This window comes from Cervus elaphus, chromosome 7, assembly GCF_910594005.1.
Source record: "Cervus elaphus chromosome 7, mCerEla1.1, whole genome shotgun sequence".
Classification (NCBI taxonomy): domain Eukaryota; kingdom Metazoa; phylum Chordata; class Mammalia; order Artiodactyla; family Cervidae; genus Cervus; species Cervus elaphus.
In genome coordinates, this window is record NC_057821.1 from 24,721,552 (window position 1) to 24,747,264 (window position 25,713).

Genomic DNA, 25,713 nt, shown 5'->3' on the forward strand with positions numbered 1-25,713 from the left:
ACTATCTTGGTTTTCTCAAGACTGAAGGGGTTTCTGGGACATGAGATTTTTTATTTTAAAACCGAGAAAATTCCAAACAAACCAAGGCAAGTGTTTCACCTTAGTAGGGGTCTTCTGAATCTACTCTGAATATAGTATCAGGATTATTCTCTTTTAGACCTTGTCAGTCCTTGAGTGCTGGGAGCATGGCTTGCTGCCAAAGCAAGCACCTAGGTGTCCTGCCCTGAAGACTTCCAAGAACGGATGCTCAAAAGGATTACAACTGCAGAGGCTTCTAATGCCACACCGTTAAATGCCACCTTCAGAGACAGTCTCCCAGTAGGTTTTCAAGTAAGACATAGAAAGGGAATATCAAGAACCCAGAGAAATCAGTGTTATACAAGCACATAATGTTCTTTTTAACTACACAAATCTATTTTTTCATTAAAAAAATCATGCATATAAGAAATAAATGGTTCACTTTTGTAAACCTCAAAATTCTCATTAAAAACATCTTTGTTAAAATCACAAAAATAATAAAAATCAGGATGCATCCCTAAGAATGAAAGGCATGCTCTGCATAATCAAAATGATTAGAAACGAAAACATATTGCTCCATACAGTTATTTTACTCACTGGAATTAGGTCCATTACGTTAAATATAATAACAAACAGCTTGAAAAGCAAAAGTGGAAGATTTTCAGACAATTCCATGCTAGCAGGGTATTACTAAGGTGTCTAAAATAGATAAGATGGCATATGCATTCAGAATGCAGACTTAGTGCAAACCTGACCATACTGACTCCCTCTCTGTGGAGTTTACCTGTTTAAGTAAGATGCCAGCATGATCTGGCTGAAGCACCTGACTTAATATTCATGAAGTTAGGACACTTAAAACAAAGGAGAGAAAGGAGTGTGACTAATTATATACAATGCATTTGAAATAGGTAAAAGATAGAATCCTAGTCACTCAGCAATCATTACCTGGAAATTAAAGGGGACAGTAGCAATCCTATTACACATTATAAACAGCCCAGCTCCTGACTTAATGGTAGTTTGAGTAGCATAAACAAGGAGTTCTTGCTCCAATATTAAATAGGATGTGCATTGTACAAATCCAATAGTTCACAAAATTAACAAGGAAAATGAACTGGTGTGAAGCAACTTCATAACTAATAGGGAGCATCAGCAATGCTTCCCTGGAGCACAGCAAACACTTAAAAAGAGCTCAGGGAAAGCAGGTGCATATAAATGTGAATGGACATTATTGGAATTTATTAATACGCCTCTTAATTTAAATATATTTCAATTTCTTGTTGGTTGCAAGTATTTTTTGAGAGGAAATTATTAACTCAAAATGCCAATAAGTGGTCAAGGGCTATGAGATGTGGTCCACCATTATTGAAAATTAGCTGTCATTTAAATCAGCCTAAAACTACCATAAACTTATGATATGACAGCTGTCAAAATTATCCCATATCACTTCTGTAGAACTAAATACACCAAACAGAATCTGGAAAACAATTTCTCTTCTACAAATATCAACAACCTGAATGATATATACATGTCCATTGACAAGCCAAAATGTAGAGTTAATTTAACTTACAAACCAATAGACATCCGATGAAAGAGAACATTTTCCTCACAGACACTGCCATGGACAAGCTGGCTGAAGCTGGCTTTGACCACACAAGAAGCTGGAAGTGTTTCCATAGAAGCAAGAATGTGACTTCTATTTTTACCAGACAGAGACCCATCCAAGTCTTCCAAAATGGCTGCATGAGGAGATGGAAACGCTACCAAGTTTGGAGAGTTCATAAACTTCAACTGGTTGGTCTTCACAGTAAATCCACCTATAAGTTGGAAGAAAGACTGTGACTCAAAGGCACAAAAGAATGTGATCACAAATGGCAACTGAAGTCACTGAGTTATTTTCAGTATTTTTAAATTGCATATTTGTACAGTTTAACAATTTGCTCACCTATTTGTCCAGGAAAAAATATATATCTTGAGTTGACTATATGTCAGGCTCTGCGCTATGTGCTGGAGACAGAGTGAAAGAAGAATAGTAGGGGCACTGTCCTCACGCAGCCTGTATTCTCAGGCAGTGATTCCCAACCAGGGGTGGTTTGCCCTGCAGGAGACTTTTGGTACCATTTGCAAGCATTTATGGCTGTCACAACTGAGTGGACAGCAGTGCTATGGGCATCTGGTGGGAAGAGGCAAGGATGCTACCCAGCATTCTATAATGCACAGGAGAGCCCCCACAACAAACAATTACCCAGTCCCAAATGCCAAGGATGAGAAATGGTGGTCTACTGGGAGTGACACAGAACATTACTAATTACTAAATGCTAAAGGTGCTGTAGGCTAGTCTTTCCATCTCTCTGTTCTAGTTCTTCTAAGGCAAATCTAACCCCACTTCTTATGAGATCTATACTTTAAACATTTGCCCTCAAAAGCCATATTCAATCAATCACATGGACAAATAGTAACACATTTTATAGGTATCAGCTCTTGGGCTACATGTCTTAGCAGGGTTTCCCTCACAACTCCTTCATATGATTCACTGGTTCTGCTATTAGTCAGTTGCCCAGGAAGAAACAATGGCAGTGGTCTTCTAATAGTCACTCACCTGTCATTAAAATTTAAAAACTCAGGACACATCTCTTAGTATATATGCTGCCATATTGCTATATTATGTATCTTATAAAAGACATAAAAAAGGAAAAAGGCAAAATAAGATATAAACAAAGAGAGGCCCTAATGCTTTCATTCTCATCCCAGTAGAGTCTGTGCACTCAATTGTTATTCATTCAAGATGCTACAAATACACCTCAGAAACTTCTGTGTGTGTCTCTGCTAATCACTCAGTGGTGTCCAACTCTTTTTGACCTCATGGACTGTAGCCCACCAGGCTCCTCCGTCCTCTGTCATCTCAAGGAAAGAATACTGGGTGGGGTAGCTGTTCCCTTCTCCAGGGAAATCTTCCCAACCCCGGGATCAAACCCAGGTCTCCTCCATTGTAGGGAGATTCTTTACCATCTGAGCCAACAGGGAAGCAACTTGTTGTTTATCTAACACCACAAGTAGTTCTATAATTCAGCTATATTGGATTTCTTTGCAACTTCCCAATCATAACTTGCTCTTTGAATTTGTTTTTTGCATATGCTATTCCTATTATGTAAAAACTTCTCTGCCTCTTTCTTCTTACAAACTTCTCTTCACCTTTATAAATCCTGCTCAAGGCACTCTATGATGAAGTCCCACCTGACCCCCTTCCTTGCTGTTCCCCTCATTGACCTTGCTCAATCCTCAAGTATTGGATTCATCATACTATTACATTCATTGGCTCAGACATTTATTTTTGTGCCTAGATGGAAAGCTCTTGGAAGACAAGAACTATGTGCTTTTCATCTCTGTACCACTCAATTCCTTAAACAGAATCTGGACTAAATAGTTTTTAAACAAATGAAAGAGATGGCTTGGCCAAGGACATCCAGGGAGAAGAGATTAGAGCTCATAAGGAGTAGCTTACTCCTTTTCAATGTCTTATGAATGATATGAGACAGTGAAGCTGTTACCTAACTGAGGAATTAATATTTTAAGTGATTGTCTTAAGGCATTTTTTATTCCTATTATTATTTCTACAATCTTAAACTCAGATGCCACCCAAATAAAAACAATTTTTGGCTCTGTCTATAGAGGGGGGATAAAAAGCAAAGCGGAGACTTACTGATTATTCATTTAATTAAAAAAACAAACAATTATCTAAATTGGCAATTCAAACCACAAGAGCATATTTACTTGAACCACTTGGTTTGCCTGTTTACAATGATCAAATCAACTAGATTGCTCTCTAGTTCTTTCGCCTTAGCCCATGAGTTCTCCAAGGTATTTCTCACCACCTCTGAGATGTGGTTAACAAGTGAACAAGAATTCTTATGGTCTCTCTGTGCGTACAAAAAGCCTTGGGCTATTGAAAACATAAGGTTCCTGAACTCTAGTTCTTTCAGGAAAGCTTGCATGTGTATTAGTTCATATCTATATGTATATCCATCCAACTCCATCCATTGATTTAATCAGTGAACCTACTGGGCACCCAGCTACTGGTTACTAGTGATAAAACTCTAAGCAAAAGAGATGTGATCAGATATAGAGAATAAACTAGTGGCTACCAGTGGGGAGAGGGACATGAGTAGGGCACAATAAGGGAGCGGCTCAAGACGTACAAACTACTATGTACGAAGTAAATTAGCTACAAGGATATATTGTACAGCACAGGGAATATGGTCAATATTTTTAAGAACTTTAAATGGAGTGTAATCCATAAAAATATTGAATCACTATGTTGTACAGAAACTAATACAATATTGTAAATCAACTATACTTCAATATGAGAGAGAGCTGTGGCCCCTGCATTTGTGAAGCTCAGAACCAGCAGAGACATGGAACTATCATAATAGAGTATGACAGGCACCAGGTAGTAAAGGCCGGGGAGCTGCAAGAACCATACTGGGAGCACCTGGCCTCCTCTAGAATTTCTTTTAGGAGATTTGAGCAGCAGTTTCTACTGGTGAAATCTTCTGTTGTTGTTGTTCAGTCACTAAGTCATGTCCAACTCTGCGACCCTATGTACTGCAGCACACCAGGCTTCCCTGTCATTTACTATCTCCCAGAGTTTGCTCAAATTCATGTCCATTGATTCAGTGATGCTATTTAACCATCTCATCCTCTGCAGCCCCCTTCTCCTCTTGCCTTCAGTCTTTCCCAGCATCAGGGTCTTTTTCAATGAATCAGCTCTTCACATCAGGTGGTCAAAATATTGGAGCTTCAGCATTAGTCCTTTCAGTGAATATTTAGGGTTGATTTCCTTTAGGATTGACTAGTTTGATCTCCCTGCTGTCCAAAGGACTCTTAAGAGTCTTCTCCAGCACCACAAATTGAAAGCATCAATTCTTCAGTGCTCAGCCTTCTTTATGATACAACTCTCATATCTGCACATGACTATTGGAAAAACCATAGTCTTGACTATACACACTTTTGTCAGCAAAGTGATGTTGATGTTTCTGCTTTTTAATATGCTGTCTAGGTTTGTCATAGCTTTCCTTCCAAGGAGCAAGCGTCTTTTAATTTCATGGCTATAGTCACCATCCACAGTGATTTTGGAGTCCAAGAAAATAAAATCTGTCACTGCTTCCATTTTTTTCCCCATCTTTTGCCATGAAGTAATGGGGCCAGATGCCATGATTTTGGTTTTTTGAATGTTGAGTTTTAAACCAGTTCTTTTCACTCTCCTCTTTCACCCTCATCAAGATCTTTAGTTCCTCTTAAAGAAATCTCGTAAGTAAAAGAAATAATGAATCCCAATGGCTTTGTGACTATTTATCACATTTATGTGCGTACTGGACTTCTTTACTAGCTTAATGATTTGACTTATCTACTCAAACAACTTACCCTGTCCTTGGGAGCAGCCTGAACAGGTCCTGATGGCCACACAGTGAGTGAGATCAAAATTCACAAAGGTTGTGTTAGAAACTCTCAGTTCCCACCTTCTGGGAGATTTGATCCCAGCTGACATACACAGTTTTCCCTGTGATTTGGAAGGGGGATAAGGAAAGAAAAATAAGAGAACTGGCCAAATGAAATACAACTTTAATACATGAATAAAAGCAATTAAGTGAGTGAAAAGACAAGCTACAGACTAAGAGAAAATATTTGCAAAGCACATGCATATGACAAAGGATCACAATGAAGTAGCCTACACACCATTAGAGGGTTAAATAAAAATTAGTGGCAATACCAAATGCTGATGAAGAAAAAAAATAATTGAAATTTTCATACACTGCTGGTGGGAATGCAAAATGGTACAAACACTGTAGAAAACTGTTTGGTACTTTTTAACAAAGTTAACATAATTTTTATTATTGACCTAGGGGCTTCCCAGGTGGTGCTAATGGTAAAGATCCTGCCTGCCAATGCAGGAGCCATAAGAGGCACAGGCTTTATCCCTGGGTCAGGAAGATCCCCTGGAGGAAGGCATGACAACCCACTCCAGTACTCTTGCCTGGAGAATTTCATGGACTGAAGAGCCTGGCAGACTACAGTCCACAGGGTCTCAAAGAATCAGACATGACTGAAGCACGCATGCACACATCACTGACCTAACAACTACTTAGGTTCATACAAAAGCCTTAAATAGATGGTTAAGATAATTTTATTTGTAGTCAATCACCAAATCTGGAAACAGTTCAAATGTCCTTCAACAAATGAATAAACTGTGGTACATCCATATAGTGGAATACTGTCTCCCACAGTAACAAGGAATAAAATACTGTTTCTTGCAACAAGTTAGATAAATACCAAAGGTATCTGCGAGTGAAAGAAGCCAGGCTCAGAAGGTTACATACTATGTTATCCCATTCATATGATTGTTGAAAAGAAAAAACTACTGTGACAGGGAACAGATTAGTGACCTCCAAGGGGATATGAAAAGAAGATGCAGCTACAGAGATGGAGCCAAAGGCAGGGTTTTTTCAGGCTGATGCAACTGTTCTATATCTTAGTGGTAGTTACATAAATCTACTCATATGTTAAAAATTTACAGTACTGTACATCAAAAAGTCCACTTTACTGTATGTCAATATAAAAAAATAAATATTAAAAAGTCTAAAAAAACAACAAAAACTGCTTCCAGGATTTTCTGTAAAACCTCTTCAACAAACTCCATCTAATCACGCTGTTAGTGCTTCACTGTTCCACTGCCCAAAATAGATGTATGTTTGAGGATCACCAGAAACTGTCAAGAGTCTCCACCTGGAAGACAGTGATAAGAACAAACAAACAAAAGAAAAGAAACCCAGTGGAGACAATGCCAGTATAGAAATCAGAAGGAAAACTTAATAACATCAGAGAAATAAGAGTATCATGTTCATGAAAGAAGAAGCCTAAAAAGGAATTTTTCAGAAAAAAATAATGGAAGAATAGAATTAATAAATTAAATAGAAAAAAAAAATCTAAGAAAGTAGGATAAAAAGGCAATGGGAAATCAGAGAGAAATTAAGGAGTTTAGAAAAGTAACTCAGGAAAGCTAATATCAAAATAATAAGAGTTTAAATAAAACAGAAAATATAGAGGAGATAATTATCAAAGAAATAAGTAAAGAAAATTTCCCAGAAGGAAAGGATATGACTTTCCAAACTGAAAAGTCCTGCCCACTGCCTAGCAGAGTGGTTAGAAGAAAAAGCCATAGCAAAATTATATCATATTAAAATTACAAACACCAGGGACAAGGACAAGATCCCAAAAATCTCCAAAGAGGAAAAACTAATAGGTTACATATAAAAGAATTAGAGTATCTATAAACTGGGTTTTTTGTCCTTTTTGTAAAGTCACTCAGCTATATACATTTGTGTTGTTTAGCCACTAAGTCATGTCTGACCATTTTGTGATCCCATGGACTGTAGCCCACCAGGCTCCTCTGTCTATGGATTTACCCAGCAAAAATATCAGAGTAGGTTTTCATTTCTTTCTCCAGGGGATCTTTCTGACCCAGGAATCAAAGTCTCCTGCATTGCAGGCAGATTCTTTACCGTTGAGCCACTGGGGAAGTCCTCCAGTTACATACACATCCTTTTTAAAATTACTTTCCATTATGGTTTATCACAGGATATTGAATACAGTTCCCTGTGCTATACAGTAGGACCTTGTTGTTTGTCCATCCTAAATATGGTTTCCATGAAGTATCTAAAAACTCTTTAACTTCAGGACTAGAAGATAGAAGACAATGAAGCATTAACTCCAAAGCATCAAGGCAAAGTGAACTCCAACCTAGTGGTCTATAGTAACAACCTTCCAAGAATGGGGTCTCTATTTTTAGGTCAAAATCTTTACCTTTCATAGACCATCAGTTTAAAAAGTTACCATAGGCTAAAACAATGAGAGTTAAACCAGAAAAGAGGAAGATGGGGGAATTAGGAACAAGAACACTACAGAGACATGAAGAAATTCTACATTATGTTGGTCAAGAGAAATTCCAAGACCTAGCTCTGAAACACTTTTTGCAAACTGGTGGTACAAGTTAAACACTTGGGATTGTGTGGGGTTTGGCATCACCCACTAAAGCTAAAGGGCCAGCCTCTGAGCCAGCAGTTTTAAAATCTGGCACATACTCAACAGATATGCATGCTTGTGAACACCAAGATACATATAGAAGATTGTTCATAACATCTTTCTCTGTAATAACCCTAAACTGGAAACAGGCAAATGTCCAGCAATAGCAACATGGCTTTAAAAACTATGATACAGTCCATAAAAGGGAAGAACTGGTACTTTCAAATTGTGGTGCTGGAGAAGACTCTTGAGAGTCTCTTGGACTTCAAGGAGATCAAACCAGTTAATCCTAAATGAAATCAATCCTGAATATTCATTGGAAGGACTGATGTTGAAGCTGAAGCTCCAATACTTTGGCCACCTGATGGGATGAGACGACTTATTGGAAAAGACCCTGATTCTGGGAAAGATTGAAGGCAGGAGGAGAAGGGGATGACAGATAACAAGATGGTTGGATGGCATCACTGACTCAATGGACATGAGTTTGAGCAAACTCTGGGAGATGGTAAAGGACAGAGAAGCCTGGTGTGCTGCAGTCCATGGGGTTGCAAACAGTTGGACAAGACTTATTGACTGAACAACAACAATGACATAAAAACTGGAAGAATAAATTATTGAGACATATAAAAACATGAATGAATCTCACAGACATAATAATATGCCAAAGAAGTCAGGCACATTAGAGTTGCATGATGTACGATTCTATTTACATAAAGTTCAAAAACAGATTTGGAATTAACCTATACTTGAGAAGTCTGAATAATGGTTCTCCTTTGGCTGGAGGGTAGGGTTGGGGTTAACTGGGAGCAGACATTAAGGGGTTTTAGAGGAACTGATGATGTTCTATTTCTAGATCTGGGTAGTATGCACATGATTTTGCTTTACAAAAATTTAAAGAGCTCTTCACTTGTGATCTGTGCACTTTTCCCCATAAATGTCATATTTCCATGAAACATCTGTTTTAAAATGTATAACAAATACTAGAGAAAAGTAATGTACGAGACGAGAGGGTGAAGAAGTTAAAGAAGTTTAAGGTCCTTGCATGGCTCAGGTGAAGTTTAACAGAGCCAATGTAATTAAAACTTTGTGAGGATGAGCAAGTGTGTCACAAATTTAAGTCCAAGAACCTATACGATTTTAACAGAGTGAATAACTTTCAAATGAGTGAATATTAAAAAAAGATACTATTCAATGAAGGACAAATCAAGTTTGAAAAGTAGGGAAAAAGCATAGATAATGAATTTCAAACTGAAAGCACAAGATAAAATGGTAGAAATAAATGCAAATATATGGAAGACATCAGCATGTGAATGGTAATTGAAACCACTAGAGAAAATGAGATTTCTCCCAGGGAGAGCAAGTATATGTAGGAGACCTAGGATGGAATTTAGAGAAACAAAAAGATGAAAGTTCTAAATTGAGGAAGACAAATCCACAAGTGAAAATGAAAAGTAACCCTGAGAGAAATAGGAGAATGAAGCAACCTCAACAGCCTTTTCCTGAATAAGAATTTTTTTTTAAAATAGTAGTATCATTTGCTTGTATGAATTACAATAACAACAAAAAGGCAACCATCCTACAGATAATTCCAAAAGTGGGGTGACCATAATTTACATCCAAATCAGGATATCTTGGAGAGTGTGGAAGGGGGTGCTAATTAAAAGCAAGGCTAGTATAGCAGAATAAACAGACCACAATGACCAGATTTGGATCCATAATGATGGTTTGCACATCTCTTTTTCTTGCATAATAAAGCCATTCTCACTGAAAATTATTCTACTCATCTCAATACCAAGGTAATGTTGGGTATGAGAGTACCAACATAAACAAATATGTCTAATGGGAAAAATCCTTTCTAATAAAAAAATTCTTCCAGAAACTAGTGTTTGTTTTAGAACATGACTCACTGATCATTGTGTGTCACCAATTACATGCAGGGGAAAGGTCTAAGAATGATTAAGCCAAAGTCTCTGAAATTTTTAATTCCTAAAGAAATGGCAGATTTGAAAGAAAGAGGCTAAAGTCAGATTTCTACAACCAAAGAGAGGTTGGCATCCTTTAAAAAAAAAAACTAATACAGTTTTATACAGCAATAAAGTGTTCCCAAATAAATCTGAGCAACAGTGTGCTAAATAAAGATTCATAGATTTTTTGTTTGTTTGTTTTTAACCGTAGAACTTTGAAAAGACTTTAATGGGCTAATACGCAATGTGAATTTCAGAGGATGGGAGGGATGGTAAACAGCATGTGTATGTGTGTGTACACTCAGTCACTCATTCTTGTCTGACTCTTTGGGACCTTGCAGACTGTAGCCTGCCAGGCTCCTCTGTCCACGGAATTTTCCAGGCAAGAATACTGGAGAGGGTTGCCATTTCCTACTCCAGGGGATCTTCCCAATCCTGGGATCGAACCTGCGTCTCCTGTGTCTCCTGCATTGACAGGCAGACTTTTTACCACTGTGCATAGCATATCCTATATGTAATTAATCTAAGAATCTTCCTTTTCTCAGAGCCTCTCTTGGAATTAGCCTTCCATGGAAAACACTTCAGAGAATATTGGAGTAAGCACTAATAAATATGTTTTGCCAAGGCCATTTCCCCATATGTAATTAAATGAGTATTGGACCAGGTGTGATATCCACATGGTCCAAGCTCCACAATACTGGGCATGATCTTGGGTTCTCATATGGGTTCTCAAAGCCTCCATTTCTGTACCTGTAAATTCAGGAGTTCTAACTAGATCAACTCTTAGGTAATATTTACCTCTAATATTACATGACTTTATTTATGTTTTATTGGGATATAGTTGCTTTACAATATTGTGTTAGTTTCTGCTGTACAATGAATTGAATCACTTCTTTGTATACATATACTCCTCCCTCTTGGATCTCCTTTCCACCCCACCCCCATCCCACCCTTCTAAGTCACCACAGAATACTGAGCTGAGCTCCTTGCATATACAGCAGCTTCCCACTAGCTATCTACTTTACACGGGATAGTGTATATATGGCAACCCCAATCTCCCAACCCATCCCACTCCCTATTTACCACTGTGCCCACATATCTGCTCTCTACATCTGCATCTTTTTTCCTGTCCTGCAAATAGGTTCATCTGTACCACTCTTCTACAGTCCACATTTGTGCTTCAATTTATAACATTTTTCTCTTTCTGACTTATTTCACCCTCTATGACAATCTCTAGGTCCATCCATGTCTCTACAAATGGCCCAGTTTCATTTTTAATAGCTGAGTAATATTCCATTGTATATATCTGATACTGTCATACATATACACAATAAAATTACATGGCTTTAAGATTCAGATGCCTCACTAAGATCTAGATCATGCCTAGAAAAAACTGTTTAACATTTTCCATCCAAGGACTTTGATCCTGTACTTACTTGTTAGGAGACTGAGAAGTTCTCAGCTGTATTGCTTTGCTGGTGAATTAGACCCCAGGGGTGAGATTATATTTTGGTATGATAAGCACCCTTTTGTCATAATCTGAATCTTAATTTATGTCACTCTTCCACTAATTATGATGTCTATTTAGCATCAATTAAGATGTTGTGACATTAATTTGCCAGGACACTTAGTTCTTCAGCTTGATGGGCATTTTGTTTTTAGCATCTTCTCTGAGGTTGTTTCTGAGAAATTTATGGGCCCTAGGTCAACCCGTATCACAGAATCTAAATCTGGGTCTCATCCTCTCTTAAAAACTAAGGAAGTTGAAAAGAAGAATCATCTCTCAATGTGGTAACCTTTTCAGAGAAAAGGAAAAACTGGCAGGTATTTCCCTCCTAAAAATGAGAGTTTGGAAGAGAAAGAAGGAAGGAAGCTGGAGAACTAAACATAGGAAAATGTAGCCGATTTTTTAACTCAATATTGGTATCTGTAGTTATGAATCATCAAAGGAAGCACCAAAGTAAAAACTTATCATTTAAATGTCAGTTGGTCAAAGCATTAAAGGAATGAGCTAAAGAGAACACTCTTCCCTTGGTCCCCAGAAGTACTCTAGGTCCCTTCCATCTATGATTATTCTGAACTGTGACACTAACATGCATGTAACTTCTTCAAGAAAAAGAACGTAGGGACTCATTATAGGACTGAAACCAATGGCAGCCACAGACTTCCCTTGAGAACTAGTACTTCTTACCCAAGAAGTCCTCAGCTCAGCTATATTCTTGTCCCCTGGCCATGCAGTTGTGGGGAAATCATCCATAGTCTGATGTTTATCATGTAGACACACACACTGAGGTAAGTATGAGGGAATCACTTAAGAAACTCTAGCAAACACCACAAATTTATATCACCATTTTTTTAATGCGAGGGGGCCCTATATAGAGTAAGAACCCTATGAACAAAATGTTGATGTTGAAACTTGGCAAACCACAGTCAATAAAGACGATACGGACTCACACTATTTCATAAACCTTGTGAGGTTAGAGTAAACGAACCTAAAATTATTAGACTTATTAATTGGTGTGGATAAAAACCCTAAATCACAACCAGATAAGAGTTCTGTGAGCCACTCAGGGCTTTTGTGATTTATATGAACACAACACACTGAAATCTTATGTGTGCTTGAATTTTATGATAAATATCACCACTCTTACAAATCAAAGAATCCTCTAACTTTGACCAACCAAACACAAGATTTGCTAAAGAATTCTATTAAAATTACATATCCTGTATCATCAAAGGACCCAGCACATATGATTCTGTTTTGATGAACAACTTAAAAGAATCACATGAAGGCACTTACTGTGTGGGCAAAATGACCAAGTAGTAAGCTGTCAGTAATTGATGTATTTGCATCACTTTCCAAGATATCAATTCCAAAATCTCTGCATGCATAAACCTGGAAGTTTTTCAGGTGAAGATTGCTACTTCTAAAAATCTATAAAAGCAACAATATATGTTATGTCAAAGGTGTGAGGCTCAGCTTTTCTTGCAGATTTCCTGTAGCTTCTTTAATTATTAAGTATAAATGAGTGTGCTGTATCGTATTTAAGCAGCTTTTGTCCATCAATATCTGTGCAGGCATCCCAAAGTTGCCAAGAGGTCAGCGCTAACTGACCCCCTTTGGTAACATCCCCTCTGCACTTTTCATTTCTCTTCCTAACAACTGATGCATTATAAAGGTCAATGTGAATTCTTCATGTATCTAAAATAAGCTTGCAACTGTTAAATGACACAAAATTAATGGAGAAAAACAGAACATCCAAGAACTCCAGTACTTATATTTACCTCAGTGTTGTTAACCAAGACTGTCAAAAACTTGAAAATATGAAATAAGTAATTCAGCATGACTACAGACTCAAAATACATTCTATGTGTATATTGATGACAGCTTAGGTTAGTGGCTCCAAACAAGGATCAAGGATTAACCAAATACGCTTGATAGAGTTGAAACAATCACACTAGCTTGGGGAACAGAGGCCTAAGTTTTACCTGGCACTGATATTAGCTAACTATGTGATCTTCAGTGAGACTTTTTGCTTCTCCCAGCTCTCAGTTCAACCATTTTGAAAATCAGGGTGGAGGTCAGGACTGCCAGTTAAACTTACACAGTCACTCCTTTTGTTTATTAAATAGGGCCATGTTTACATTTGTGTCTTCAAGTGGGAGTTTCCTATTAATTAAGGCCAAGGTAACCTTGATTTACCATAGTTTAGTGCTTTTACTTGTCAAACAGTCTCCGTGCTTGAATTTTCAAGAACTGAATAGCTTGCATTTCCCACTCTGTGTGCACTTTACATTATCTTTTATAGAATGATAGACCTTTGAAGACACAGAGGTTTATGTAAAAAAATATAGCTATGACCTGAACTATATTGGACAACAGTTTTTACTTCATTACAGGCATCAGACCCTCTGGAAGGCACAAATTGCTTCCCTGCATAAGAGGGATTTTCCCCACTACATTCATTGTGCTAATGAGAAACAAAGTACTTTATCAAATTTAATGAAAACAAAATATTTAGTACAATCGGGATTCTTCCTGTTAGCTACTCCAATTTTGTATTTTGAAACTTTCCCCCATCTATGATAATTTTCCTTACGTTGGATATGTGAAATAAATACCTAACTTTCTTACTGTGACTTAATTATATGTTTTATTCTATTTTCTGAATGTCCTGTAGATGTATCCCTTCATCTTGGTATCTTAGGCTCCATATTTCTCCATGGCAGAGACCAAATGTATGTAATTTTCTCTGTGTAACACCAAATAGAGACCCTGGATAATTTTTACATGGCCCTGGTAATAGTGAGCATACAAAGCTTTCTTATAAGAAGTTACTGAAATAAAGAAAAGTAAATGAGTAATTGGTCAAGGTGAGAATGCCACTTTGAGCTGGAATTTTTGTGTTTCATTGATGAACAGCACTTTTCCTTACGACTGAAAGAGGATGTTAGGTATCAAACACACAACTTCTGCAGTCTGGATTCTGCCCCTGATTTTGCCGCTAACAAACGGTGTGACCCTTGGCAAATCCCTTCACTTTCTGAGCCTTAATTTTTTCCCCAAATAAGCACGTGAGGGGAAGAATAAATGACCTCCTTTGATTCTTCTTGGTTGCAGATCTGTATGATTCTGTCATTCCCTATGAGAGCTTCTGAAAAGTCACCACAGAGACAATGGACAAACCTTGGCTTACTGACTAGGAATCTGTTCATTCAACAACTATTTGACACACACACCTATGATGCTGTTGGCTCCTTAAAGCTGTGATAATATAGCAATCCTCCCCCAGAAACAAATCATCGCCCTTTAAGTAGAGATGCAGAATAAGTCACCACAAGAAAACAAATGACATTTCTAACTTTAAAAAATTAAAGAAACATACCTGGGCACCACCTGCACTTTCCCAAACTGTGAAATTCTGGAACAGAGTGGGGCCAGTGCTATTATCCCAAGGTGGCTGAAACTTAGGGTATACAAAGAGACCAGACCTGGGGAAAAAGATAAAGAGTGAAATTCGGCTGATTTCTGCATTCCATATGTCTCACTCATTGGAAAATATAAAACTGAAGATACTGAATAAGGGAATAAGTGAGACTGAAGAGGAGATCTTCTCTCTGATGGTCACTGCCCATCCCTCAGCCTTTTTTTCTGTCACCCTCTGTGACCTGCTCCTGGATCTCAACAAGGTGCAGGTTGCCATGGTGCTCTTCCATTCTATCAGCCCTTATAAATTCTATCAGCTCCTTCCTAGGAACCTGGACACCCCTAACTAGCCCTACAGAGCCCCACTCTTCCATCAGCCTCTTCTAAATCCACCCCTTTGCTGAGGAAGCCATATACCAGAGCCTATAACCCATGTAACTTTTGTGCTTCTCCCTGAAATAGCCTAGCATTGTGGCATTTTTGGATACCTTCTCCCCTCACATCCCAGGGTTGCTGAAAGCTTCTAGATAAAAATCTTCATCATTATTAATCGTCATCATCATTAATCATATTAATAATAATTTCATGACACATGTACTAACCCTAGCCTCCCCCAGCACTTCAACATGGCTGAGCAATGGTGCTTAATCCTCATTCTAGTCTCCTTATAATTTCCCATCATTACAATATTATCTCACTATTATTAATATAACTTTTATCAGAATCATTTATATTGACAAATTCCCTGGGGGTCCCGGGGTTAGTATTCTGCACTTTCACTGTAAAAGGTGCAGGTTCAATCCCTGGTCAAGGAAACAAGAGCCCACAAACCACACAACATAGCCAAAAATAATAATAGTAATAATAAATTGCTTAATAAAATTATTTCTATTATTGAGTTCCTACCATATTCCAGATGTTCTCTTAGGTGTGTAACATAAGTCATCTCTAATTTTCAAGTCAAACTTTCAATAGAGATGTGTCCCTATTTTACAAATAAAGCAAGTTACTCAAAATCCAGATCTGAATCAAGGCCTGACTGATTCCGAAGCTCACATTTTCCTCACCTTCCTAGCATGTTTCCCAGTCCTTGCCCTTAGCAGATGACTTTATCCTCTAAATAGCAAAGACCTTGAACTAATCCTTCTCATCTCACAATGTGCAAGTCACAGGCAAAGAACCTCTTCTCCAAACCTCATCTCCCCACTCAGCCTCTGAACTCAGGCATTCTGGCCTCCCAGGTGCCCCCAGTCTCCTGGGAGTTTAATTCATCTCTCTATTAAGTTCTTCTCTGGCCACAAAAGGCACCCTGTGTCCTATGCCCCCTCAAATGACCTCTCTCTCTGTTTCCCTTCCCTTCACCACCAAACTTATGACCCAAGATATTCACTCAGATATATCATCAAATCTTACATGGATGCCAAGCATTATACAACCTTCTCTATGAGTCTTGTGCAAAAAAAAAAAAAAAATGTTAAACAATAAACCTTACACCCAAAATGTAGATAAACTTCCCAAAGTTACCTTGTACAAGAATGTGCACTATTCTGTGTAAAGGAGAGAAGTGGAGCTTGGGAGGTTTGGTTGGTCACAAGATGAAAAAAGTAGCCATAACCGGCAGCAAACACCCTGTTTCCCTGCAGAAATTAAATATAGTTTAATCATAGTTAGTCCATTACAATAAGGCTGCTGGAAAGACTTTTAAATGTGCTCATTCTTCTTTCTCACTTAATTCCTACCAAGTCATATTTCTATACCTTGATCATACATTCATTCTGAAAAACAAGCTGTGGTGTGTGTGTGTGTGTAGGTTTGTGTATGTATAGAGGAATATCACTCAGCCAGTAAAAAGAATGAAATCATGTCATTTGCAACAACATAGATGGACCTAGAGATTATCACACTAAGCCAAGTAAATTAGAAAGACAAGCACCATATGGTGTCACTTATATGTGGAATCTCAAATACAACACCAATGAATATATCTTTGAAACAGAAACAGACTTACAGGCATGGAGAACAGACTTCTGGTTGCCTTCTGGGTAGAGGGGTGGGAGAGGATAGATTAGAAGTTTGGGATTAGCAGATGCAAACTATTATATATAAGATGAATAAACAACAAGGTGCTACTGCATAGCACAGGGGACTGTATTCAATATCCTGTGATAAATCACAATGGAAAAGAATATGAAAAAGAATATAAAGATGTATAACTGAGTCACTTTGCTGTAGAGCAGAGATTAAACACAACACTGTAAATCAGAACAAATATATCCTCATTCTTCTTCCTCCAGGCAGTTCAACCTGACTTTACTTTTCCCACCTCAATAGCTGGCATCTCATGTTAAAACATCCTTGTAAATTTTCACGGTGACAAGCTTACTTGCATCACCTAATCCAAGCTCTCCTCTTTGTTATGTGAAAAACACTTGGGGGCAAAGGCCTCCCTAAAGCCAAGTCTCCACAAAGAGTTCTCTCTGATCCTCTGAACAAATCATTGATTTGACTACAGGCTGAAGGCCAGTGATAGCACTAGCCATGCCTTAGCTGTGAGACACAGCTGCTGAGTTCAAATACAACTCAAATCTCCTCAAGGTACTCTTGTCACCATTCAATCATTTCAATCACCTGTATTTCTTGATAAGATTTACCTTCTAAATAATTTAATGCCTTTTATATGCTCATATAAAACCTAAATTCTCCAATTGATGATATGAGTTTGGGGCTATAATTCTGAGCAAACAACACAATGAACTTATTTTTATATAAATTCAATTAAACACCTGCAAATATCCATCATTATGTAGTGTATTTTAAGACAGAGTAGAAAGCCAACTCCCTAAAGAGTGTAATACTGGACACAGAGGTACTTTGCTTGGTTATACCCAATGTTCACAAAAATGTGCATTTCATTGCATCATTTTAAAACCAGGAGACTTGAGATAAAAACTCAGACACTTTAAAAAAAAAAAAAAAATTCTGAGCCCAATTCCTGTGGGGTAGCCATAGATTAGCTGGAGCTAAGAAGAGCCTGCTGTCTTGGACTATGGATGACTTTGCCATGCGTGCTGCTAAGTCACTCAGTCATGCCCTACTCTTTAACACCCTATGGGCTGTAGTCGGCCAGGCTCCTCTGTCCATGGGATTCTCCAGGCAAGAACACTGGAGTGGGTTTCCATGCCCTCCTCCAAGGGGTCTTCCCAATCCAGGGGTTGAACCTGCATCTCTTATGTCTCCTGCATTGGAAGGTGGATTCTTTACCACAAGAACACCTGGAAAGTCCCCACCTTTCCTGCTTCAGTTCTTTATGATATCAAGCTGATCCCTGTAGCCACTGACTTTATAACCTCTTAACCCCAGGCAATAGTCAATGCTACGTGGGCAGCATTCTGTTTTAGTGGGAGGAATGAACAGCCGACAGATCAGGATGCTAGATACTTATGTATATATGTACTTAGCCCTATGTACTTATGGGCATCTGTCAATCTGTCCTCTCCCATGGGCACCCAGAGAAGGAAAGCCAGGGAACAAGCTGCCCACTCTCAGCTCTACACCTTGTGTGACCGGGGTAAAGGGAGCCCTGAAATAGGATGTTTTAAAACCAACAATACTCAACTCCTGGTGTATGCGCAAGGAGAAACCAGTGCCCCAGCCCCTGGAGGTTGCTGGCCTCTGGGGAAGTGTGAGTGAAGGCCAGAACTGACCCTGAGATGGGAGGCCTGGCAGGGAGACAACACCACAGGGACCTGGTAGGTGAGCCAGGGCTTACTGACATAACCATGGGTGCCGTGTTCTGAACATCAGCCTCTCATTCACTGGGGGCACTGAAGGCTCGCTCACTCTGGGGATCTGTAACCCACCAGTCAGGACTCTTTCACTCCGCCACAGAACACCTTCTTTCTTTGTGCACCGGAGGTCCATTCTCTACTGCACTTCATTCTTTTGGATTCTGGGCACTTCTTCCATTTCCTGAAGTCACTTAAAATTCCAATCACCTATCTTTCCGCCTGCCAAAAGTGACTTTTGGATATCATTGAATATGAAGCTGAATCACTATTAAAGATGCTAACGTGACTTCAGGGGACCTGGGCCATCTTTAAGACCCCAATTATCTTGGGGAGCTGGGCAGAGTCTGGAGCTGTGATTGTCAGGTGGGATGATATTGCTCCCCAGAGAGCATGTGGAAATCTCTGGAGACAGTTTCTGTTGTCACAACTCAGAAAGAGAGGGGTTTTACTAGCATTAATTGGACAGAAATCAGGAGTGCTGGTTTACAGAGGTCAGCCTCTCACAACCAAAGAATCTTATGGCGCCAAAGGTTATGGTCCCAAATACACTCTTGCTCAAAGTCACTAAAGTTGCATCTGATTCTTCGCAATTCCATGGATTGTAACCCTCCAGGCTCCTTTGTCCATGGAGTTCTCCCAGTAAAGAATACTAGAGTGGGTAGCCATTCTCTTCTCTAGGGGATCTTCCTGACCCAGGGATCAAACCTGGGTCTCCCACATTGCAGGAAAATTCTTTGCTGTCTGAGCTACCAGTGAAGCCCATGCTAACATTAGCATGGTTTAAAAAAATAGTCTGTATGTGTTCTTAAAATGACCCATACCCATTTTCCAGTACCCTATCTCCAAATTTTGATGGAAAGACCAACCTAAATATAAAAACATAGTAATTATAACAAGAATACTTTGACAGTTTTTACTGGGAGGGTATTTATATCTTTTTAAATAATCAAATCTTCCATTAGACACTCCCCCAAAGAACACTTATTAGCAATTGAATCAGTTATCGCAATTCTTCCCTCAGCTAGAAAACAAGACATCCACTTATGATCCTCAGCTTTGGAAAAATCGCTATTCCTAAATTGACAGATCCAAGCGCCCAGTGGAAGCACTAAATAAAAGCGCCTTCAAAGAAACAAAAGCAAGCAATGTGACTGTTGATTCTGTTATGGTTACACAACAGGAAACTTCCTCAGAGAAGCACATATGAAGCTCCACCTTCCAGACAGCCAATGCAGAGTGGAACTTGAATGTCTCAACTTGAATGTACACTTCTATTTCATTACCAATGAGATGCTAATTCATTACCACGACTCTACCAGGAAGGGAAAGATTCAAGTGTTCCAGAATATATTCCAACGACTTCATCCTTATTTATTGTCTTGGCTAGACAGGCATATATTTTGAGAAAACGAATAATTTGTTAAATCCTCTGCCCTGGTGTCATTAGCATTTTTAAGCACCTGGGTGATCATATATAAATGCTTTCCAAGTGCATTTATAGTTGGGCAGGATATTTGCAACTTTGGTCTTCTGTTAGCCAAAAAGGCTCACTTTTTTTAATAGAAGAAGCACTTAAATAGTCAGATGGCATTACTTTACAATCCTTTTTACTCTCCATTCCAATTGGGTATGCTACAAACGATTCGTGAGAAGAAACCACATATGTATGCAGGTAGCCAGCAGCTTGTGGGGAAGGGTTTAAGGCAAGCAAGGAATTTTGTGTGGAAATCAATTCTTTGCGGAAGTCAATGTATTATGGACACTCAAGGAAGAGAAATTCCAGAGAGAAATTAACTGCCCAAGTGTGCCAGCTCCTTGAGGTGTGCATCTGTAGTCACTAAAAAAAAAAAAAGTGAGTCAACCCTTCAGGCAGCTCTTAAATATACATTAGCTATTGAGTGGAGAGAGCTAGAGAGCTGAAATCAGCCTTTAAACACAGAATTCCTTACAAAATTGATTCACAAACCAGAACAAATTCCCTTCAAATCAAATGGATGCTTCCAAAGGACTGGTCTTTAGGGGTTTTCCGTTGACTATTCTAAATAGGGGTCTGGTCATGGGAAATGTCCAAAGCCCACATACACATGGGACGTTCTGGAGCAGTGGGAGTGCACAGTCTCTCACTGGTGAAGAGCAAAGACCTTCTAGCCTGAGGTCAAATTAGGTTACATCTAGGAGAAAGACGAAGCCTCTGGGCAGATAACAAGAAATGCCCATAAAGGAGTCAGAGACTCAAGACACTGGAGTGTGGAAGCGAGACAGCCTGGAAATGAAGTGCTCCCAATGCCACAGGTTATGCATGCAAGAACCACCACCGATCTTTGCTGGAAAGCCTGGCAAAACCTATCTAAGGAGTGTACAAAGGAACATCTTGAGTTCCTTGGACACTCAAACAGTACTACCACACGGCCCTCACTAGCAAGAGGACACAAAACTAAGATTTTACTTCTCATAGAAACTGCCCCAAATTTAGCTCAGTGGCAACCTGGGAAGTGAGGCAAGTGAACCACTCGCAGCTATGAAAACTAAAAAGGAGTCTCTCAGTTGAAATATCCTTATACCAGGCAGAGTTGAAGGTGTTTTAACTGTCAAGATGGCTGCCTGGGAGCCAAGGTGAATTCTATGCACTGAGCAGAACATTTGGTCCTAGTCTCTGGATCTAGGAACAATATACAACTACAAATCACTGCAGAGACTTAATTAAGGATCAGCTCCAGTTCTTCCTGCCTGCCAGGCTAGGCCAGAGAGTTCAAGGTCAACATCTATAATGTAGGCTTTCTGGATTTATTGTCCAGCCACTGGGATTAGGTCACCTTCAAATCTAAAGGCTTTTGTTTATATAACAATATAGTCCCAATACTGATTTCCTGGTTGTGCCATTGCTCTATGGCAATGGTTATGGTTATGTACCATTGGGGGAAGCTGGGGGAAAGGCAACTTCTAAGTCTAAAATTATTTCAAAATTAAAAGTTTTTTAAAAAAGAAAAATCCTATTGAATCACAGTAATGCATAGCTTTAAAAAAAATATTTTGCCAAACCACACACACACACACACCTCACCACCATCCCATCACTGTTGTAGCCTCCTGATTATCACTTTGGAATAAAAATATATTTCTAAGATACATTTTTCTGTGTGTCATCCAATTAAAATACAATAAACACAACTTACTATTTGTCCAATGACTGAAACGACCTTCATTGGCACTAAGAGAAGTTCCTAATTTTTAGGTTCTGACACATATGCCCAGTTACACCTATGTCCCTTGGTTGTGGCACATTCCAGATAACAGAATATAAGAGAGACAGCACAGCAGAACCCCAGGGGCACAGTTGCAGAATTGAAGGGGACTGTGCAAAATTTAACACTCAGAAATGAGTTCCACAGGATCTAAATGCTGACACAGATGAACCACCTTATTTTTTCAGTCATCAAAATGATTGAGGGATTTGGGGATCCATTCTTTAATTTCCTCTTTCTTCCCCCCATTCTTTGATTATGGAATTACACCTACATCCATTCATTTATTATATTCAATTAATTTTTATTGAGCAACTATTACATATCAGATACTGTTAGGAGCTAAAAGTTAAGAAGCCAATTTAAGATCATTTTATAACAATTTTAACAACAGAATTTTAAGATCATTTAAGATCACTTAATCAATTTTAAGATTCATTTAAGATGAAAATGTCAGGAATAAACCTAATGAATGTACTTAATGAACTTACGTTACCACTTTAAACTAAAATCTCATTCTCCAAATGCATACACTATATTGTTTTTTAATTTTGTAAAGAGGAAGAAAGTAAATGAATGGGAATGTTTGTCCTGTTTGATTCAAACAGGAATCAATAAACCTGTTTTGGGATCAATATATTCATTGCTGACTGTGCACTGTTACACAGGTCAGTCTACAAAGTCTCAGGTGACCTATGAGCTTATATGTGGTCCTCTGGTTCTTTGCACCTATAGCCAGCTCATTTCTTTTGCTTAATTTTGTTTTGCTTGTTTGTTTTGTGTTAGTTTCAAGTATATAGAAAAGTGATTTAATTACAGATATATATATTGTTTTTCATACTCATATCCATTATAGGTTATTACACAACATTGACTATAGTTCCCTGTGCTATATAGTAGGTCTTTGTTGTTTACCTATTTTATATATAGTAACATTTATCTGTTAATACCAAACTCCTAATTTGTTCCACTTCTCCATTTCCCACTTGCTAACTATAAGCTTGTTTTCTATGTCTGTAAGTCTATTTCTGTTTTGTAAATAATTTCTTTTATACCTTTTTTTTTAAGATTCCATAGATAGTGATATCATGTGATATTTGTCTTTCTTTATCTTACTTCACTTAGTATGATAATCTCTAGGTTCATCCATGTTTTTACAGATAGCATTATTTCATTCTTTTATGGTTGAATAATTCTACTGTGTATATATTCTACTGTGTGTGTGTATGTATACTAAGTGAATCATATTGTAACTCTATTTTTAGTTTTTTAATGAACATCCATACTGTTCCTCATAGTGACTGCTAGTCAGCTCTTTCTTACTGGTCAACTAGTAGTCAGGACACTCGCCCCAGAGACAAGACTCTACCCAGCGAAGCAAAGCAGGCAGCACCCCTGACACTCAATGTGGATTTAGATACATTCTAGTCTCCTGCAGGAAGATGACCTGAGCATCTCTGACGGTGTCCTTTCTTCTAGGCATTTCAAAGTAGTCATGATTCTGCAATCCAAGAAACTATAGAAAACATAGCTCTTAAGTCCCCAAAGCTTACTGGGAGGCTATGCAATAAGCCCTGTGGTCGCCAACAAGTTAAATGTTGCGCTCATTGCTCTGTGTCTAGAGCTTGGTTTCCTTCAATCCATGCAGTTCTGCCTCCTTTCCTCACTGGCATATTAGCTGCCCCCATTAGGCACCTAAAATAGTGTGTAAGTGCTGTGCTTGGAATAAACATAATTAAGAGTCTGGCGGAGGGTTGAAGAGATAACCATGACTTTTATTAGGGGTTATTCAGCTGAAGGTAATTAAAAACAGATGATCAGAGAGAGAGAGAGAGATGTTCATTCTCTCCATTCCTTAGAAACTTGGCATAATTGTCACAGTAGATACTCAGAGCCATGTCCTGAAGAGTGAGGCCCTTAACCCTTTCATAGATGGTCCATGGGACAAAACCTTGGGAAAAGGGGAAACTAAATGGCCTTCCCACTACTCTGATGCCATTCCTCATTCACAGATTTGTGGTTAAACTACCAGAAAAAAATAATTCCTTAAACCACTTAGATAGAAATTTACCAAGAAAAAGTAATGTTAAGTTGTACTAAATAATGGGATTAAAAAAAAAAAAAAACCAAGGCCAACAGAGTGTATAGCTGACTTTTGAACATTGCAGAGATTGCAAGTGCCAACCCTCTATGCAGTCAAAAATTCATGTAAAATTTATAATCAGCCCTCCATATACATGATTCCTCGGTGTCCATGGTTCCACACCTGTGGGTTCAACTAACTGGATAATATGAGAGTGTAGTATTTACAATGGAAAAAAATCCAAGTATAAGTGTACTCATGCAGTTCAAACCCATGTTGTTCAAGGGTCAACTGTACTTCGTTCATCCTGGAATCTGACATGCTCTCACTTACCTCACAACTCTGCTGACCCTCAGTTTTGAACATTCTTAAAGGGCAATAGTATGACCACATTAATACAGTAGCATAACAAAGATTTAATAAGTAATTATTATCAGAATCAAGACCAAATTCAGCGACCACCACATATAGCTCAGGAAGATATTTTATGACCAGAAAGTAATCAATATCTACTTAGTTTCACTTCATATAGCTATTTCTTCAAAGAACGTTAATGGGAATTTTGAGGAAATGATTACATTTATCCTAAAATTGTTTAATCAAAAATCTAAAGTAGTTTCCCATTACCAATGTGCAGCAAGTAAATGATTTATCCCACACCACTGATGCTGCCACTCAGGATAATTTTCAGAGTGAACATTATGCTTCTCAGATCTGATCTCCCTGGAGGATCTGAAGCTCTTACCTCTATAACATTGGTGGGGTCACGGATGTAGATACCAGAGGGTGTCACCACTTCAGGACTGGAGAGTCCCTCGGCACCAGAAACACGAATGATCACGTTGTTTCTTATTATGTTTCCCTGTTCTGACCAGTCTAATTTAAGAAACGGGGATTCGCCAACATAATTAAAATGTACTCAACCCAACATTCTTATTTCTACTAATATGTTATAGTTCTCATCATGCATATACATATATTATATAGACAGCTGTAAACATCTAGTGTGTTCAACAAATTTAAGACATCTAACATTCTGCCAGCAGCCCTGTCTATAAAATGTATGACAACTTAAATGGATGGTAATAAATTTAAAACCAATTTACATATTTACCCTTTTCTCCTCCAGGAATAACCTCCCAAGGGATATACCTTATCTCGGGGGATTTACCTGAGAACAAAAGATGATGTTAGTTCAATACATTTCATGCCACCCAGGAAAATGAGAGCTCCTTTAATACTATTTCTTATTTTGGTGTGGCTTGCTTCAATTTGTGTGTGTGTGTTTGTCTATGAATCAGACAGACACAGATTATGTGAATCTTTTAGTTCTAGAACTTCATGAATCAGAGTGTGAGTGAAAGTCACTCTGTCGTGTTCAACTCTTTACGACCCCATAAACGGTAGTCCATGGAATTCTCCGGGCCAGAATACTGGAGTGGGTAGCCTTTCCCTTCTTCAGGGAATCTTCCTGACCCAGGAATCGAACTGGGGTCTCCTGCCTTGCAGACATATTCTTTACCAGCTGAGCTATCAGGGAAGACCTGGAGTTAGCTTACATGATCCATATTTTCTCACTAAACTATTTCCCTCCCACAGTTAGAACCTTTCAAGCTTT

At 38.5% G+C, this 25,713-nt stretch overlaps 1 protein-coding gene across 7 annotated transcripts in view; it reads right to left on the reverse strand.

Annotated features, from left to right (window-relative positions):
• Positions 1 to 25,713, reverse strand: part of PKHD1 (PKHD1 ciliary IPT domain containing fibrocystin/polyductin) — a 431,302-nt gene that overhangs the window by 222,168 nt on the left and 183,421 nt on the right. For all 7 annotated transcript variants that reach the window (XM_043907708.1, XM_043907713.1, XM_043907712.1 and 4 more), the window contains 7 exons: positions 25,210 to 25,266; positions 24,841 to 24,971; positions 16,507 to 16,619; positions 14,942 to 15,047; positions 12,856 to 12,990; positions 5,437 to 5,572; positions 1,586 to 1,832 (listed from right to left, as the gene is read on the reverse strand). In XM_043907708.1, coding sequence (XP_043763643.1) covers positions 1,586 to 1,832; positions 5,437 to 5,572; positions 12,856 to 12,990; positions 14,942 to 15,047; positions 16,507 to 16,619; positions 24,841 to 24,971; positions 25,210 to 25,266 — 925 coding nt within the window. The remainder of the gene's footprint in view (positions 1 to 1,585; positions 1,833 to 5,436; positions 5,573 to 12,855; positions 12,991 to 14,941; positions 15,048 to 16,506; positions 16,620 to 24,840; positions 24,972 to 25,209; positions 25,267 to 25,713) is intronic.